Below are 13434 nucleotides of genomic sequence, written 5' to 3'. Positions count from 1 at the left end.
AAAACTTTTAAAAATGCTTATTATTCTGATAAAACATTCCTTGTCTTTCAGGATTCGTTCTTAAGAAATAGGAAGTCATACTTTAGTGCAAAGAACGATGTATTGAAAAGGGGGCAACCCCTTCATGTACGTGATAATTTCTGTTGGTTTTAAGTTTTGATAATGCTTTTTACTTTCAGTTGAAATAAGTTGTTTATTTTTATTTAACTGCACCATAGACAATTATTTTTAAATAACTACAAAAGCAATTGTAGCAAACAACTTAGTCAGTCTAATATGATCTTTCTTCCTTCTTTTTTTTCGACTTGAGCAAGACCTATTATAACCTTTTTTTATTCTCAGGTTTATAATGTGTTATTTTATTAATTTTTGGTCCTTGGAAGTCTAAAGCCAGCCATCACAATTTGAAACAAGGAGAGACGAAAGTAGCTATGACCCAAAACGCTTAATCTTCTAGTACCACTGAGACAACATTCACGATATTTTAATACAAACTATCTGTGATTCTGTTTTGTTTCTGACGAAGATTATTTGAAAATTCAAATACCCTGAAATTGTTTCATTGAAGTTTCAAAACCATTAATTACTTACAAAGCAACCCCAAGATACCAGTTGTTCATTTTACAAAAATTCTAAGGCATCTTGCAATTCATTTGGTAATTGATTTTGAACCCAATTTTAAAACAAATTAAGTGAAGTAAACTTACACTGAAAAGGAAAATAAAATAAAAAGACACACAATACAATACGACAAAAAAAAACAACAAAACGAACAAGCGTCTTAAAAATTAAAAAAATAACAGCATTTTCAACAATAATCTCTCTTTCAGCTTCGGAGGTAAGTGACATCCTCCTAATAAGCACAAATTCCTTAAGCATATCATTTTATGACTGGAACTGATCAATGACCCCGCACTGAATATTTCTACAGAACGCCTAACCTCATTAGGGAAACCCAACTTGTAAAGCTTACAATGTACCTTCAGAGCAAGAAAAACAAAACTTGTTATTAGCTTTTCTCCTTGAATTGTCCTTTGAACATGTGTTTTGGATTCCGGAACTGAAAATATGAATAAATCCTTGAAAAGAGGCATTAAAAAATGTTCACAAATTATATTTTAAATTTACGGATTAAACTAGGATTTACGGGCAGAAAAACTCTTATGGTCTAGATATTGTTCTGTGGTAAAGCATGTGAATATAAATCTTTATGGTAGTTGCGTATTTATAGCCACAAAATGCATCGTCCATAACTCTAGAGCCTGGAATGTATTTTCTATATTTACCACTGATTCTTGATAGCTTATTTCCTGACAGCTTTTCAAAGCTCTGGTAGCAAAAATAGTTTTTTTTAGGGATGAGACTGCTTAGTCTCATCCTTTTCTTGCATAAGCCAAGTCGTTCACAGCTGATTTTAAAAACTATTTTTCCACTTTACAAACAATTGAAGCTTCGATAGAATTAAATATGTAGGTCAATTCTATGTAATTAAAAAATTTTACAGGCTTTGTAAAAATGCACTCGCCTAATATTGAGATTACTTCGTAATTTCTTTGTTTTTTCATATATTTGAAGGTCCTGTTTTGTTAAATAGTTTTTTTTTGCAGAATAAAGATAAAAGCTCATTTGTATTTATATTATGTTATAAATTATCACTATGGAACTCCCTCTGTATTTTTAAATGTAATTGCATATTTGCTAAGTCTAGTATTTTGAAATTTGTTTTATTTGATTGCCAAAATTACGTAAAGTTTGAAAAATGCGTACTTGTCACTTTCAGAATCAACAAAATTTGGAAAGAGTTTAAGCATGCACTTATAGTGCTCTTGTGAAATCTGTTAAAAATAAGCTTAAGTGCTTAACTTTTTCAACACAACACAGGAAAAAGGGCTTTCTATCATGTGATCCATTCAGTGCTTTGCCCATCAAATAATGCTGCATTACCTTTTTGTACGATAAAATGCTCAGGCGCAAAGCACCAAATAGTCTGAGACTGATCGGGTAAAAATTATAATATTCATCATCAAGTTCACATTCCTAGGGATCTCAAATAAATCACTCTGAGAGGACCACTTGAACAGTGCGAAACCTCTATAATCTTTTCTTTCTTTTGTTTATAATAAAAATATTGACATATTTAGCTGAATTTTTACTTAGCATTACTGCTTCAACAGAGAGTCTTCAGAGCTGACGAAGGTTTGCAGTGTACATGCCTGCAAAATCCTTTCTTTAGCTTTTTATTCTCAGTCATGGTGTCTGTAATTTTCGGCAAATTCCGGTGACTATTAGATAGTTTGACGATGAGAAACTGAGATTTTGATTTGAAAATCAGCATGGATTCGAAGATATCAGAAGCTTTGTATTTTTGTCGTCACTTTGGAGACTCAGCTCAAGGATGTGTAGATGACTGTAAAATATATTCATTTTAATATTGTACATCAAAATAAGGAACCAAATAAATGTACAATTATTACTAGGCCAAGAAAATTGTAGGTTAGCCTAGGGCCAGGCTAAAGCTTTTTGCTATATTGAAAATTAGTTCTATTAGAAGAATGGATCTTCAAACTAAATTGTGAATTATGAACATAGTTTATTATCTTCTTCTCTATTCCTAACTGTGTCTTAACTTTGGGGGAAATTTAGTTTTTTTCTTCTTTTTGATTTGAATCTGTCTTTCTTTGAATTTAGATTTTGAAAAAAACAGTTGGTAGTAGAACTCTTGAAGTGCTACATTTTTAAATCTTAGAAAATAAAATTGTCAGTAGGTCTAATGAATCTAGGGCCAAGAGTGTACTCCAGGAAAGTATTACATAGCTACTATGTTAACCCTCTTCTGATGTATGTGTCTTAGAAGTTTCTCTATGAGAATTTACAAAAGAACAGTGTACCTTAATATTCAGTTTCTCTTACTCTAAATTGCGGCTTGGAGCCATCTAAGGATTTCTTCTTGTAGAGCTCCAGAATGATGACTTGAGCAATTTTCAAAGTTCTTTAGTGACCAGTGCAGTTAGATGACCAGTAGCATCCCAATTAAGTTTACACTCTAGAGGACCATTCAGCATCCAGCCATTTGTTCTAAAACATTAGTGGATTCAGTACTAACCATTTCAACAGATAGTTTGTTCCATCTGTTGACAATTTCTTGAATTGTTGAATAGTTCTTGAGTCAGGACCATCAGTAGAGAACAATACTAGCAGAGCATTAGCCCTCATTAACTTAAAGGCTAGAATAGCATCTCCTCTATTTCTCTTGTAAACAAGTATGGAGAGATTTAGCTTTGATAGTCTAGCAGGGTAGGAAAGATGGTAAAATTATAGCAAATTGTATAACTGGCTTTCATGTAAAGTGAATATACCACTTGATGCCTTTTTTAATGCTCTTTACAAATATAATAATTGCTTCTGCCTTAAATTTAAGGACTTTTTCACCTAGCCTAAGCCAACCTAACCTAAATTCACCTTGTTATAAATAATTTTAGCCCTGAGAAAATGTAGCATTATTTTTTTGAAGATGATGGAAAAGATGGCACTAAGAAAACATAGTATTATTTTGTAGAAAATGAGTGATAAGTCATGCTCTAATTGAAAATTCATCATTCTGAAGAGCTCAAAAAGTGCCTAAATTTGAATTGGTGATTGAAGCAATTATTATACTTTTAAAGAACATGAAAAAAGAAATCAAGAGGTATGTTCACTTTATTGGTAAGTCAGTTATATGAACTGTCATAATTTTTGTATATTCTGTCATTTTTAAAAGCTAAAAAAGTGCTTAAATCTAAACTTAAGGTAGAAGCAATTATTATATTTTTAAAGAGCATAAAAAAGCATCAAGCAGTATATTCACTTTGTATGACAGCCAGTTATACAATTTGCTATAATTTTACTGGAAAGATGATGAATGCCAGATATCAAGTTGAGGGCACATATCTGCACTTCAAACTAGCACCAGTAGCAGATCTCTTAGCATGAATGCTCAATTTTAGTTCATTGTTAGTAGTGACACCAAGATCTTGGTCATTATATACAGATGAGAGTGGGTGGCTTAAGAAAAAAAAAAAGAGTGACAAGGCTTCATTTTGCCAAAGTAAATGATTTGGCACTTGGTAATATTGAGTTCAAGAAGCCCCACCCCTGCCCTTTGATTGAGCAGTACAAGACCATATTGTAGAAGGGCATGATATTGTAGCACCCAAAACAATTCCCTGAGGAACTCCACACAAAACATGTGCAGAGGAAGAAAGAATATGGTTACCCAAATCACTAAATAACTGAACACATTGAGTTTACATTTTAAAGAAAATCAAGGATCCAGAGCAGGGATTTCTCTTCAAGCTTGACTCCATGTAATTTAGGTACAAGTTGCTTATGACAAACTTAATTCAAGAGCTTTTTAAAAGTCAAATAGGAAAATGTCTATAGGCCCCCTGGATCAAGCAACTTTGTGATTTGGTTGTATGATTCAAGGAAACTGGTACAAAACAGATGTTCCTGAATGAAAGCCATTTTTTAAACTGTGCATAACATTATTTGCTTCAAAATGTCTAAAAAATGCAGAATGGATTGTTCTTTCAAGAACCTTAACAACTGCTGATGTCATGCTAATAATTTGATAACTTTTGGAAAGGTCCTTTCTACCCTTCTTAAATATTGGAATGGTATGGGCAGTTTTCCATCCAAAGGTAGTCTGAAAAGATTCAATGGTAACTTGAACAACAGGGAAAGAGGTTGGCATAAGACTGTCCAGCATTCATGAAGTATACAATGGTGAAAATGCAATTCCTGTTATTTGAGTAGAATTTTGTTCCAAATTGATGTTTTTTTTCTTCTAAATTTAATAAACTTGCTGGCAGGTATTTGCAGTTGTGCTAATTCACAAAAATGTTGCAGGAAAGGAGGGGGAGAAGGATCTTTGATTTTTTTTTTCAAAATGATATTAAAAAAAAGACAGAACAACATTGATCAAATATACCTAAAGCAACTTTGCTGCTTTGAGAAATTGTTGACTAATCTGTCCAAATCCAATTTTTTTACCTTCCCTTTTTCAACAGCCATGACCATGATATCACTGAGGCTCTCCTTTCTCATTGTCAATTACAGATAATCCTTCTCCTGCCCTACTGATAAGAAGAATCATTCATTGCTGGCAGTGATCACAGGCAAAATAGCAACTAGCCTCATCAGTATTAGCACTGCAGAATAGGCATTTGGGAGGTCAGGTAAAATTTCAATAGCTTGGAGAATATCCATTTTTGAAATATTACTTTTTGCCAGATGCAGCTTTGCAAGGGAAGGCTGGGATTCTATGGCATAGTCATTAACACTAAGAATCCTGTGATAACGACACATAACTATCCATTTTCAAACATTCAAGAACATCAAAACTTGAAGGGTTGAAGGCAGATAAAGTTTTTATCAGAGACATATTTTGCATGAAATCTTGGTTCATCTTGCTTGTGAAATGGTCTATTACCTCAAAGTACACAAACTTACTGGACTCTCATTGAACTGCCTGACTGATATTGCATTCACTGGTTGTTAATTATAAAAATAGTCTCAGAGATGAATAGAAACAGCTTGACTTCTCTTGCTTTGACCAATGGTTTTATATTCTGGAGATTTTGATTGCTGGACATAGGGTAAAGCCAAGAATGTGGCCTTTTTTTTCTTAGGTTACTCTATTTGTTATCATTTCTCAGGAACTATTGGAGACAACAGCTAGCACAGTAACAACACATTCAAGTCTGAACTTCACATTGGGAATAGAGCAGACTGCATAAAACTAGCAAGTCTGGATGGTCCTCTCAAGCTCCAAGACTTTTTAACTGCTAAGACACTGAAATTTCACTGATAGTTTATGTCGAGTGTTGCTGTGTCATATAAATATGTAAAGTCTCTGCACCACAGAGAAAAAATCCAAAAGTTTGCTTATGTATCTTAGGCAGTCAGTAAAAACCAAGTTTCATCTGTAGGTGTGATAGAGTACGTAACTGCATAAGGCACCTTATCCCTAGACTTTGCTTTGACTCTGTGTATTTAGCTTATTTTACTTCTGGAATAATGTCTTGGCACAAGGCTTTTGCTATGAGTGTAGCTGTGTCATTTTGGTACTCATGACTGTAATAGTGACTACATCAATGCTGTAATTTGGCCTTCAGATTTTTGTTGCCTTTAAACATTTCCTTCATCCTGATACTGGTAGCCAAGAAAGCAAATAGTGCAAATAAAGTACTTCAAATGATTTCAGTTTTCTTGAGTCTCTTGAGATCTGATTAAATTAAGGCATTCCCTTTAGATCTTGAACTAATAGTACTAGGCTAATTATCTTAAATTCTGTCCTTGTTGACTTACAATGCCTATGTCTTTCAGAACTGTCATGTTGCTTTTATAGAGCAGAACTGCCTTTCCACTTGCAAAATCCCAGGTCTTTTTTGTCAAGGCTCTTGGTGTACTATGTGTTTTGATCTGACACCATTTTTAGGACTGTTAGCGGTACTGTGCTATTTAATGGCTGTGGAAAAAACAAAGCACTGGGTGACAAATAAAAACAGCCAATTTGCCAGTCTTTCTGCTCTAATATTGCTCATAGCTAAAATAGAGAATAGCTATGAAATAGGAACAAAAAGGTATTTTCTAAAGTTTAGGTAGGGGGTAACTGCCACCCCGCCCCCTAATTGACATGTCTAGCAGTGGTGCTATTTCACGAAAATGTAGGAGGGGGCAAGGATTTTTTTCTGAATTTTCTCTTATTAAAATTAAAAAAACAGAACAACATTGAGCAAATATACCTAGCACAGGGAGTAACAGCAACTTTGCTGCTTGGAGAAATCATAAATTAATCTATCCTAATCTAGTTTCTTTACCTCCTCTTTTTCAACAACCATGATCATGAGATTGACGAGTCTGTAATTTCCCATTGTCAATTACAGATGAGCCTTCATATGCCCTAATGGTGTCAAGAATCATTCATTGCTGGCAGTGGTTATAGACAAAGTAGCAACTAGCTTCATCAGTTTTAACACTGTAGAATAGGAAATTGGGAGGTCAAGTAAAATTTTAATAGCTTTGAGATGATCCATTTTTGAAATATCACATTTTTATAGATGCAGCTTTGGCTTAGTCATCAACAATGTGAACCCCTTGATAATGATACATAACTCTTTCCACCTTCAAAATTTGAGAAAATTGGTACTTGAGGGGCCAAAGGCAGATGAAGTGTTGATCAGGGGCATATTTTGCATGAAATGTTAGTCCATCTTAAATTACCTTAAATCACAGCTTGGAGTAATATAAGTGACCTCAAAGTACAGAAGTTCACTGGAATCTGATTGATCTGGTGACTGATATTGAGTTACTGGTTGTTGAGTTTGAAAGAGAGTCTCTGAGATGAACGGAAATGGCTTGACTTCTCCTGCTTTGAGTAGTGGTATTAGATTGCTGAGATTTCGATTCCTGGATATCCTGTAAAGCCAAGAATTCGGATATGTTTGTGGCTAAATTGTTGCATTTGCTATCATTGCTCAGTTTTTGGATAGTCTTGTGGGGATGATTGTCTGCAGTTTTTTTCATTGGACAAGACCCTGTTTGGATATTTTCATTTTAAAAAATGGAAAAAACAACCCAAAATGAACTTTATGGGTGCTGCATGGTACTTTATGATTGCCTTATTAAGTTAGATTTATAAAAAGTAATTAAATATAAAATATAGATGATAAATGAGCACATAATTAGTTCTTTGTGTCCAGCCATTTCATTTAAGAAATATCACCTAAACTACATTTTAGGGTACCATATGGTAGCCTACTTTATGATGGCTTTATCAAGTCTAGTCTATAAAAAAGGTAAGGCATAAGATTTAGCTTTGAAATGAGCCCTTAAAACACCTCTCTATGATGTTCCAGTGCCTTAATAGCACAAAGAAAATAAGAGGACATATAACTGCTGCCCATGCAAAAAAGTGATTTTACTTGTTGTTCAAGGAGAGGGACTGTAATTTTCCTTTATAAGATTCCAATAATTGTGCTTTAAATTGTGTACATTTTGATTTGCTAAGACGTCATTTTCAAATGATATGTAACTGAATGATGGACTGCATGAGGCTATTGGAATAGCATAAAGCTCAACTGAACAATTTAGTACTGCAACTTTAGTGTTGCAGATGTGCAAAATTTAGTTTTTAGTCAAGCAACTTTATTGTTGTAGATGTGCTACAAAGTTGATATTATCTAAAATGTGATAGATATTAAACAATTGATATATTTTATTGGCAAGGTATGGCATTGCAACCCCATGACAAACCACAAGATTTCACGAACTGAGGGAAGTTCTTGGGGCTCATGGAACTTTGCTTTGACGACATCAACAGCTCTTTGTTGAATATAAAAGTGTTTTCCATACATTTCACATACTATTCAGAATAAAATAAAGGACAGAACTCAATATAGGCCTAAAGCAAAACATGAGCAAGTGGCTTTGATTTTTCATTAACATATTTATGGATATGATAGTGAAATTTTAGGAGTTAGCGAATTTTTTATAGGTTTCTGTTGTGTTGAAAAAAAAACAATGGCAAAACATTAGCAGCACTGCTAAAAATAAATTTCTTTCAGTGGACACGGATATTCTAATTTATCTATGCTGCAATAAAGCTTCAAACATGAGAAGGCCTTATCAAGGTGTTTTTGTCAGAATACTTTGGGATACCCCAACCACAGTGTATTTTAATTTGTTATACACATACACTTAATCTATGCATTATCAGCTGCTTCAAATCAGTGATTTCAATAAGAAATATTTTCTTTATCTCTTCAAAGTATTTACAATTTCATATAGAAGTCGGCCATATGTCATGCATTTTATGAGAAGACCCAGGAGAGCTCCAAATCTTTCATGGGGAGCCACAGCCTTAAAGTCACTAAGCAATACCAATAAAGGAGTGTGTGCAATGCTTGACAATTTCATAGAAACTCTTGTAGCTCTAGAAGAAATCTTAGAGACCAATCACAATGCTGGAGGACAAGCCAGTGCATTAAAAAAAAGTCTGAAAGATTTTAGCTTTGTTTTTGACCTGCTCTTTCTAAGAAGAGTTTTAATGCAATGTGACATATTTTCGAACATGTTACAAGTGAGACATATGAATTAGTAAAAAACAACAAGAACATTTACTGTCAAAGTATTACAGTCCTTTAAATCAGAAGACTTTTTTGCTCCAACTATTCAATTACAGTTTCGAATTAGCTGATAAATGCGGTTTTAAGGGTCCTGAATTGCCCTGAAAATGTAAAGTTCAAACAAAATCAGGTGGTGGTACATTAGCTCTATATAAGAGAGTGCACAAAAGTTTTCTCAGAAATACTGTGTTGTATCCTCTTACTGACCTTCCAACTATGGAGACTGAAAGCAGGCTAGAGGAGAACAGTTTGGATTTTTTGAACAACTTGGGTGCAATGCTAGTTGCAAATGAAATCAACAAAGTCAGTGTAAACTTTGTGTGTGAATACTACAAGCTCAATTTTGAACACTGCATGTCTGAACTACAGGGTTTTTAGGGAGTTAAAGATATATAAAACAAAAGCATTCTTGAATGAGCATCTGCGTTTGCTGAAAAACATTTGACATATGGATTTCCTGTAACGTCTCATCTACTCAAAATGTATTGTACTTTTCTTATGAACTTTTCTGTCATGTGTGAGATCTTTTTCTTGTATTCAATGGTTGAAGACCTACTACAGTGGCAAAACGGGACAAGACACATTATCTTCACTTACAATATTGGCAATTGAAAGGGAAGTAGGCTACAAATTGACCTTATCAAAGTGATCAATGAATTTTATCTGCAAAAAGGTATATATATAGCTACACTTTCTGTAACAAGTCTGTGTAATATTGAGCAAATACCAGGATTAAGTGTGTTTTGTAAGTTTAGTTTATATGCACATATGAGTAATTTTGAAATGTCATAAGATATATGTCATGGTATAATATTACAAAACCTGTAATAATATTTTGACTTATCCTATATTTCTGCTTTTACTTTGGTAATTGAAGGTACTTTGGTACTGCAGAATTAGTATTGAAACTGGCTGAAAAAGCTGAATGTATGCAGCATTCACCTTCGACCACCTGAAAGCTTGTTACACTTACTGCACTTGTCTGCTGCAACTCAATTATGATTGTTTTGGTAAAAGATGAGCACCAGTACTTGATTTTATGTTTGCTTAATGTGTGTTTGTTTTTGAGTAAGTATTGTGCAATGTTTCGAGTTTAACCAAGTAGCATCTTTGCCATAGATAAGATTTATTACAAAATGCCTGCAGGCCATTGCAAATCAAAATACAGCCTACAATCAAAGATCAATGAACAAGATGCAATTTTAAATAATACAAACCAAGAAAACAAAAACAAAAAAAGACAACAAGATCCAACATTTTAACCAACAAACAACAACCATAATAAAATTCAGTTCCTAAAAACCATAACAAGCTATCTCCTCAAACATGATTCCCAATGTTTAAATTTAGTTTTTCCTTCTTTTTGGTTTAAATCTGTTTTTCTTTGACTTTAGATTTTGAAAAAAATATAAGTGGTAAATTGTAGCCAAGCTACTTTTTGCTATCTTGGAAAGTGGTTAGGTTAGGAAATTTCTCAGTCTTAGAATTTTGCCTTTTTGACATGCCTATACCTATTGGAATTTTGTTAAAAGAACATTATATACCTTTATTATTATTTTTTTTTTTGAAAATGTAATTCCTGTTACTGAATAGAATTTTGGGCCACATCAGTGCTGAAAGGAAGCTAGTAGCTACTTTACATGTGACTACTGCCAGCTGCGAATGATTTTTTTGGCATTAGGGCAAGTGAAGGATTATCTGCAATTGAAGAAGGGGGGCTCAGTAATCTCATGATCATGACTGTTGAAACAGAGGAGGTAAAAAAAACAGATTTGGAAACGGATCAACTGTGTTGTTAATCCTTTTGCTTTTTGATCAAATTGTTTGTCACTAGCCAAGCAACAAAGGGTTTTAGTGATTCCCTACATAGACTGTTGGAAAGAATGGGAAAAATTAAATTAGATGGCTTTAGAATTTTTAATTTAACGGAGCAGGACGATTTTGCTCTCAAGCTTTGATTCCCTTAAAGTTTCTACTTAGTAGACTTGGCTGTTCTTGAGGTTTTGCAGATACAATTTTTAAAAAATTAGATGTAAATAGTGTCTTTTGATTTATTTCAATATCCCCTTCGATTTCCCCTTAAAGTTTCAATTCAGTACACTTAAGTGCTCCAGAAATTGCAGATACACTATCTGAAATTCCTAGATGCATATAGTGTATTTTGATTAGTTCAAAAGGGTCCTCAATAGTACCCGAAAGATCCAAGCTAATCTCTTGAGCCATTCCCAAGATATTGCAGATATGCCCTTTTTACAACCTGGATTCATGCAGTGTCTTTTAGTGTAGTTTAATATCCCCCTCGAAATTCCCGGAAGATTTCGAACAAATACCCTTAGCCGTTCCTGAGATGCTGCTGTTGCGCCCTTTTGACAACCTGGATGTACATGGTGTCTTTTGATTTAACTCATTATAGAGACGAAGACCACACTGCCTTTCTATATCAAACAAAACAACTTAGAAACAATAGGGAATTGTCTTAGAAATCTGTCTTAGAAAAAAATGTCCATATCGTTTCTAAGTTGTTTTTGTTTAACTCATTATCCCTTCAATGCTCTGTGAAAGTTTCAACCTGATAAAGTTGCCACTAAAGCTGCTTCAAAAACTCCAAAATCTCGATGAACGTACACGTAGGTGGATTGAAAGTTTCATGATTGGTAGAAGTCAAGCTGTTGTTGTTGATCAGGCAAAATCCTCAAGTAAATTAGATAGTAGCCGGGTTCCACAGGGTAGTTGCTAAGGTCTGATTTTATTCTCCATATATGTAAATGATCTACCGTCAGTTATAAGAAGTTCTAGAGTTAAAATTTTTGCTGATGATGTGAAGTTGTACAGGAAAGTTGGCTTGGTACAAGATGAAGAATTACTCCAGGAGAATATAGGAAGTTTAAGTGAATGGTGTTGGGTAAATTTTATGGTTTTAAACACTTCAAAGTGTGCTGTCATGCACTATCTCCGTAGAAAGTCGGTTGGAAATTCGCATTCTCACTATTTGATTGGAAGTACTATGGTACCGGAGGTGAGGACTCTCCGCGATCTTGGCATAGTATTTATCCGTTATTAAAGTTTGATGAGCATACGAGGATTGTCTCGGGTAGAGCACGGTTTACATCGTCTAGAATTAAAAGAGTATTTTTGAAGTTTAATATGAAAACTTTTTTTAAACTATACAAGTCAAAGGTCCGCCCTATCCTTGAATATTGGTCTCCAGTATGTTACCCTATAAATAAAAATAATAGGAAGAAAATTGTATCAGTACCAAGACCTGCTACAAAGCTAATTCCCTGCATGAGGCATTTGTCATATTCAAACCGTTTAAAGGCGTTAGGATTGCCTATTCTTTACTTCCGTCGGAAGTACTCTGATCTTCTTAGTATCTACAGTATTGTAAACGGCATTGTAAATTTGGATTCAGAAAATTTCTTTTAAGGAAGCCATCATACATCAACCAGGCAAAACGCATTGAAATTCTACCCCCCCCCCCCCGCACCAAAATCCAAAATAGGCGATATGTCTTTTGTAATAGATCAATAAAACTTGGAACTCGTTACCTGTAATTTTTGTTAAATATTCCAGCAGTTGTCATTTTCTGATTTTTTTCTTTTTTTTTCATTTTGTATGTTATTCTTACAAGCTTTTAGCTTACAAGCTATTGGATGAATAAATAAAGAAAATACCCTTACCCGTTCCTGTGATATTGTGGATGTGCCCTTTTGATAACCTGGGCTCAAATAGTGCCTTTTGATTTAGATTAACGTCCCCCTCAATATTGCCTTAAATTTTTGACTGAATACTCTTAGCTGTTCCTAAGATATTGCATATGCGCACTTTTGATAACCTATATGCATATAGTGCATTTTTATTAGTTGAACATCCCCTCAACATTCGCCGAAAGTTTCCATAATGCAAAAATCTTGAACACTAAACAGTTGCATGGTTTGTGCCCCTTGCCCTGGGTTCTGTTTGTGTCTTGCTATGAATGGAGACATATTTAATATACTTTTCAACTTTTGATCAATTTGCCTATCTCAAAATTTTTATCAGATGGTCTGTTAGCCTAAGGGGTGTGGTGGAAAGAGACGGGTATAGAAGGGTGGTTTGTTAACCTTCAGTCACTTTTGAAGCGTAAAAAGGATACTAAAACTTTAAATTTTCAGTCGAATTAGCCCCTTCTGAAGTTTCTTTGGCCACCTCCACACAAAGAAGTTCTAAAAAAAACTATGTGTTGAAACATAATGGCTCGTTACTATGAGTAACGCTGGAGCGTTGG

At 34.1% G+C, this 13434-nt stretch overlaps 1 protein-coding gene across 1 annotated transcript in view; it reads left to right on the top strand.

Moving 5' to 3' along the window:
- Window positions 1-2259: 2259 nt before the first annotated feature.
- LOC136031081 (uncharacterized) overlaps window positions 2260-13434 on the top strand; it is a 57364-nt gene continuing 46189 nt past the window's right edge. The window contains exon 1 of the mRNA XM_065710355.1: window positions 2260-2409. Coding sequence (XP_065566427.1) covers window positions 2334-2409 — 76 coding nt within the window. The 5' untranslated portion in view covers window positions 2260-2333. The remainder of the gene's footprint in view (window positions 2410-13434) is intronic.

This window comes from Artemia franciscana, chromosome 1 (genome assembly GCF_032884065.1).
Source record: "Artemia franciscana chromosome 1, ASM3288406v1, whole genome shotgun sequence".
Taxonomy (NCBI): Eukaryota; Metazoa; Arthropoda; class Branchiopoda; order Anostraca; family Artemiidae; genus Artemia; species Artemia franciscana.
Note: the sequence above shows the minus strand (reverse complement) of the source record. Positions and strands in the feature narration are given on the sequence as shown.